The sequence below is a fragment of the Varanus komodoensis genome, unplaced genomic scaffold, assembly GCF_004798865.1.
Source record: "Varanus komodoensis strain SLA01 unplaced genomic scaffold, ASM479886v1 scaffold70, whole genome shotgun sequence".
NCBI classification, from domain to species: Eukaryota; Metazoa; Chordata; class Lepidosauria; order Squamata; family Varanidae; genus Varanus; species Varanus komodoensis.
The window spans coordinates 2,032,399-2,038,398 of NW_025336348.1; the positions used below are offsets into that span (position 1 = coordinate 2,032,399).

Here is a 6,000-nt window from a genome sequence, read left to right on the forward strand (position 1 = left end):
AAGCTTCCAGGCCTGAAGTGGGGCTTAGGGGAGGGGAGTGGCTTGGAAAGGGGAATGGGTGAGACCCATGGAGGGAAGCCGAGCCTCTGTGGGGCAGGTGGGAACCTAGGTCCTCAGGCTTGAAGTTTCCCATTCCTGGTGGACGGGATACTCAGAATACACCAGTACACTCATTTTTGTGCTGCTGTAACCTGGAGGAAGCCTCTATTTCACAGCAGACCATAGGGCAGCTTTTCACCACTTGCAGGGCCTTTCTCAAGTTTCCATGCCTTTTTCAGGAGAGATCAAATCACCTATGGGGAAGCAAACTTGTACTCTGAATGCAACCGCGGTTGCAGCTGCTCAACCAAGCTGTGGGACCCAGTTTGTGGTGATAACGGGATTGCGTATGTTTCAGCGTGTCTCGCTGGCTGTGAGCTCTCAAATGGAACTGGGAAACACACGGTAAGGCCCAAGTGCATTTCAGGAATTCCGAGGGTCAGCCTCGCTTAGCGATAACAAGGCACTGCTTTCTTGGCAGAAAGTCCGAGCTGGACTGCCAGTTAAAAGGAAGAGGTTGTGTCTGATGGGAAAGGCATTTGCCTGAGACCAAGTGAATCACTGCCATTCATAACTCCCAATGTTGGGAAGATGGTCTGACCTGATAGAAAGGTGCTATATTTTAAAAGGTGCAATCCATTGGGGATGTTTGTAAGCTTCCAAAACTGACAGGCATGCCAAGCAGGACAGGATGAGTGTGAGGAGAATCTTTGCCTGCTTGAAACATAAAACACAGTATAAAAGACAGCATGAAATTTCAAATAGTTAATGCAACAGTATAAAACTGAAAAGCAGAGTAAAAGCTAGAGAAGTACAAAAAATTTAAATGCAGTGTGGAATCTAGAAAGGTGTGAAACTAAAATTCCTAGGAGAATTCCCGGCACTGGAAAGAATGTTTAATTCATTTTTTAATTAAATTTTTATCCTGCCATTTTTCCTTTCAAGGATCTCAAGGCAGCTTACATTATCCTCCTTCTCTTTTCAATCTTATCCTTACAACAACAACCCTGTGAGGCAGGTTGTGCTGAGAATCTGTGGCTTGCCCAAAGATACCCAGGGAATGCCATGGCTGAGTGGGGACTAGAGCCCAGATCTCCTGAGTGCAAGTCCCACGCTCTTAACCACTTCACCTCACCTGCTGTCTCTGCCTCTGCCTCTGCCTCTCTGCCTTGTATAGTTTATTAATATAACATAAGTGCCAGGGAAAACTCCCTAGGCAGTTCATTCCATAGTCAGGGTGCCACAACAAAAAAGGCCCTCTTCACAGTAGACACTTATCTGTCTCCCCTTAGCAGGGGCTCCCTCAGAAGGACTACTGATTGTGCTTTTAGGGTCTGAGCAGATACATACATGAGGAAACAATCCTTCAGGTAACCTGCCCCAAGCTGTTTTCAAAGGCAGCCCCATGCATACTGCATTGCAGTAATCCAGCCGAGAGGCAACCAGAGAGTAGATGAAGGCCAACATAACCCGAATTAAGGGAGTGGGGATGCAAGCTACATTACTCACTAGTATAACATAGTAAAACATCCTTGAGTTTCTAACACCACTAATATTTCCAGTTGGATTTAGGTACGACTACTCATAATATGGCCTTAAATGAATCCAATTGGTCTTTTGGCAGGTCCTTGGAAACTGCTCCTGCATTTCAGGCCCAGAGTTCCCATCTGGAAATGGCTCTGCAGTCTTGGGCCACTGCAACCGAGAGGAGAAATGTGACACGATGCTGTTCTACTTCTTAATTTTGTCTTTAGTCTGCTGTTTAATTTATTCCTTTGGAGCCATCCCAGGGTACATGGTCTTAATAAGGTAATGAGCCTGCATGGGGAAGAGGGCAACTGTCCAGAAGAAAGAAAAGTCCTTGGTGCAGCAGTCGACTTAGAATGGTGCCTTTGTTTCCTTTGCCGATCATTAGAGTTTAGATTTCAGGACAAACCTCATCAGCTTAGTAAGAAGATCTTTCTGCTGGCCCTTCTGTTTTGGAGAAATGATTCACGCAGAAAATGGGTATTTCCTGTACCCTGGTTGGAGGATGTAGGGCAAAGCCAGGAGGGTGGATTGAGGAGTCTCTTCGGTGGGAAAAGGCCATGCCATGAATCCCTCCCGACACCATGGGAAGGGGGCCAACACAGGGAGGCAGATTCTGCAGGGGAAGATGAGCATTTACGGATGGCACTCCTTGAGTGTCCCTTGTGGGGGCCCATAAGTGGAAGAACGAGGAGCTGACCAATCACAGCGGTGGCCTCAGAGGGCCTCTTGTGGCCAGTGGGCTTGCTGCTTGGCCACCTGGTATACATCCTGTCGATGGGTACGGAGAGATCAGACTGTGAGAACAGCACATCTTCTGAGAAGCAGCCCTGCATTTGGAACATCAAAGTGACCAAAATAAAACATCAGTGACAAAATGCTGTATTTCAGCATGTTTCTGTGGATGAACACAGAGGGGACTGGAATTTTGAAAATGGTTTTGGTAGCTTCAAAGTCAGGGCCAATCCATACTTAGCATTTCTTTGTTTGATGTGCATGTAAGGTTGCCTTAAACACCCTTCCAAGCATGTAAAGTAGGGGTGGCCAGCATCGGTGGGAGCCACAAGTGGATTTCCTCCTCCAGAATCCGTCAGGAGGTGCAACCTCAACACCACCATCCTTGGGGTGGGGCAGCAGCAGAGGAGGCCATGAGGCGCCCGGTGAGCACACGTCACTCGGGGCTTCTGGGAGCACAAATCTTCTTAGGAAGACTCCTCATGTGCCTTTGCTTCGTTTGGCACTCAAAAACCAACGAGAGAGAGAGAAAAAATGGCATCTCACATCATATAGAAAAGCTTTTATTGTAAATGCTTTTATAGGCTCTGGAGACACCGTTTCACTCACTCTCATTGGCTTTTGAGCTACCTTCTCCTCTTGTTTCTTCATTCACCTCTTTGCCATGGCCACTCTGACAACAATTTCAGTTTTGGCAGGGCGCAGCAGCAGCCCCACCCCAATGGTCTGAGGGTGCATCTGGCCCACTCAGATGTGAAGGAAGAATGCCACGAACACATGTTTGCAAATGCATTTGTCAACCTGTTCCTGGAAAACTGAAAGTTCACAGGGCTGTGTGCACTGTACCTTGGACCTGTGTGACATCCATGATCCCGTGCCACTGCTTTCTGGAGTAGAAACTCCATCCTGCCACCTGCACATCTGGCTAAAATGGAAAAGGGCTTTTGTGTATCACATTGGTGGGGACTGTTGCTAGCCTGGGTCAGCCCCTAACCTCTCTTCCTGCACTCTTTCAATGAACCTCCTTAAAGACACACTCCGGATCGTCCATCTACAGTGGCCAATTAATGTATAGTCTCTGGCTTCTTGATGTGTCTCTTGCCCAGTTAAGCATAATGGACAGCAAATTGTAGTAAGTGGAGGCAATTCAACAGCAATGACACTTGAAGAGACAACTGTAGCAAATATCTCATTTGCTGATTTACTATAAAGAGCTCTTCTTCTTTTTCAGGTCCCTAAAGCCTGAGGAGAAGTCATTTGGCGTGGGCCTCCATGCCCTGACAGAAAGAGTTTTTGGTGAGCCTCTTTGCTATTTTGAACAGAGCTATGGGAACAAAGGAAGTGTTAGGCTTTTGTGTCCTCTGGAGTTTAACTTAGGGTACATAGAAACATAGAAACAGAGCAAGTCAGAAGGGGCGTCCCGGGCCATCTAGTCTGACCCCCAGCTCCAGCCGGCTCTGCTCATGGCATGCCTACCATGTGCATCTCTAGTCAATCCTTGAACACCCTCACTGAAGGCGCCTCAACGACCTCCCTTGGAAGCCCATTCCATACCCTCGGGGTCCTGACTGTCAGGAAGGGCTTCCTGGCATCCAAATTGAACCTGGGTTCCTGAGCTTGACTCCGTTGGAGTGCATCCTGCCCTCCTCTGCAGGGAAAATCAGGTTTCAACTCCCCCTCACATACCTCACAAAGAATTATTTCGTGGTTGCAGCAGTGGTAAAATAAATGCTCCCTTTCCATGTAGCTGGAATCCCGTCACCTATTTACTTTGGTGCTATGATCGACACGGCATGTTTGAAGTGGGGCACGAAGAGCTGTGGTGGGGAAGGAGCATGCCGGATATACGACTCTGACACCTACAGGTACCCCTGCGGGACCCCTCCCTCTGTCCCCGCTGTGCTGCAAAACTGGGGTAGGCAACCAGCTGCCAAATGCATTCACCTACAGCTCCCCCAGTCCCTGGCTCATGGCTCCATCAGCCAGTGTGGCGGGAGCAGCAGGCCAGAAGATCTGGAGGTTTCCACCTGTCCTGCTCCTCTTATCGCGCCTCAGGTGTACGGACTACCATTTCCCTCATCCCTGACCTGGTGTGAAGCGATGGGAGTAGGAGTGCAACCTCAGGAGGGCACCGGGTTTGCAGAAAGCTCTTCTGCAGAGGCGCATATGGTGGCCAGCATAACCTCACTTCGCCTCGTCCGGCTTTGCCTGCCCACCTCCAGCGGCAGGCCGGAAGGAACAGCACGGGAGGTGGCTTTTTGGAGAAAGGAATTTGGAGCAGATAACAGCAGGAGAAGCTAAAGTCCTTGGCGCTTTTCCTGCCCAACACTTTTCTGCTTCAAGCCATGCTGATCTTCCCTCCTGTAGGCCTTCAAAGACTCTTCTGAATCACAAAAATGCTAGCATGAAAATGCTTTGAAAGTTCATCTTAACCATGTTTCCTCCTGAACTTTTGCTGGCCATACCAGTTGTTGCTTTGGCCACCTCTGATCTGGTGGGGATTTCAGAGGGATCTCTTTGTTTGTGAAAAGAACGCAGGAGAGGGGTGTGAGCCACGGGGGTGAGCTGTGCCCACCTGCTGATCTGTCTGCCAGACCGACTCCCTGCGCCCACAGAAGGCTTGGCAACAGTGAGAATGGACTCCGTCCGGGTCTCCCCATTTCTGGCTAGAGCTGTTCCCTGTGTGAAGGGTCCCTCCTCACTTTTGCCAACTGTGACCAGCAAGGAGTGTGGTTGGTGGGTACTGGATTGACTGGGGTGAAGTTTGCTCATGGGATCCTGCAGCCCCTTCACACATGTTTTTAATTTCTGGAGGGTTTCATCTGAACATACAAGTGGTACTACATGTTACTCTACCCAGGAGTGTCACTGAAAATAAGTTCCATGGATGCAATGGAGCCTGGGGACACCCTGATGGATCTGATGCTTTGTGATTGCTCTTCGTGAAAGCCATTCCAATTGTGTTCCAGGTTGCTCTACCTTGGCTTACCGGCAGTGCTGCGGGGAGTGTCGTACATCCCATGTGTGTTTGTACTCCTCATTTTACGGAAACAGAGCCAGAATGTGACCAGTGAGAACATAGAGCTGGAAGTCCAAGAAGAAGGAAATGGACCCATTGAGCCAAAGGACTTATCAGAAGCTCAGACTTGTACAAATCTGCAGCATGAGAGAGTAGAGGCTCTCGATGGTGTGAATGTGGCCTTCACAAAAGACTGACCCAAGGGAAGGAGGTGTAGGCCATTAGAACTCATCTGTGTCACCTGTAGCAATCTTTCCAGAATATCTATACTTTGTAGTGCAGGGAGAAGTGGGTGATGAACTCTGATATGTTGGTAAAGCCGCAAATGATTTGATGCCCAGATGTTGCTGCAGGTGTTGTGTGTCATTTGAAGAGCTCTAGAAAAGAACAGGAGGGATACAAGGGGCTGTACCAGTTTTAAGCACATTAACACACACACATGCTGCAGGTTTTATACATATATAAAATTGTATGTCCTGCCCATCTTCCATGATGGAACTCAGGATCATAACAGATGGCATTGCCAGGTGATCTCCCATCCAGGCACTGATCTAGTTAACTAGAGGCCAGGTGGTATAGCCAGAGCAGACGTAGCAGGGCTGGGAGGGGTTCGAGTTCAGAGCTTTGTGACGGCTCCTCCTGGGCTCTCAGCTTCCCTGCGATAGAGAAGATACAGCCCC

At 48.9% G+C, this 6,000-nt stretch overlaps 1 protein-coding gene across 3 annotated transcripts in view; it reads left to right on the forward strand.

Moving 5' to 3' along the window:
• The window catches only part of SLCO1A2 (solute carrier organic anion transporter family member 1A2), a 28,859-nt gene extending 23,221 nt beyond the window's left edge, over positions 1-5,638 (forward strand). For 2 of the 3 annotated variants that reach the window (XM_044452159.1, XM_044452158.1), the window contains exons 11-15: positions 279-444; positions 1,664-1,848; positions 3,533-3,597; positions 4,049-4,166; positions 5,271-5,638. In XM_044452159.1, coding sequence (XP_044308094.1) covers positions 279-444; positions 1,664-1,848; positions 3,533-3,597; positions 4,049-4,166; positions 5,271-5,517 — 781 coding nt within the window. In that variant the 3' untranslated portion in view covers positions 5,518-5,638. The remainder of the gene's footprint in view (positions 1-278; positions 445-1,663; positions 1,849-3,532; positions 3,598-4,048; positions 4,167-5,270) is intronic. The other variant, XM_044452160.1, reaches the window with a different exon arrangement.
• Positions 5,639-6,000: the final 362 nt, after the last annotated feature.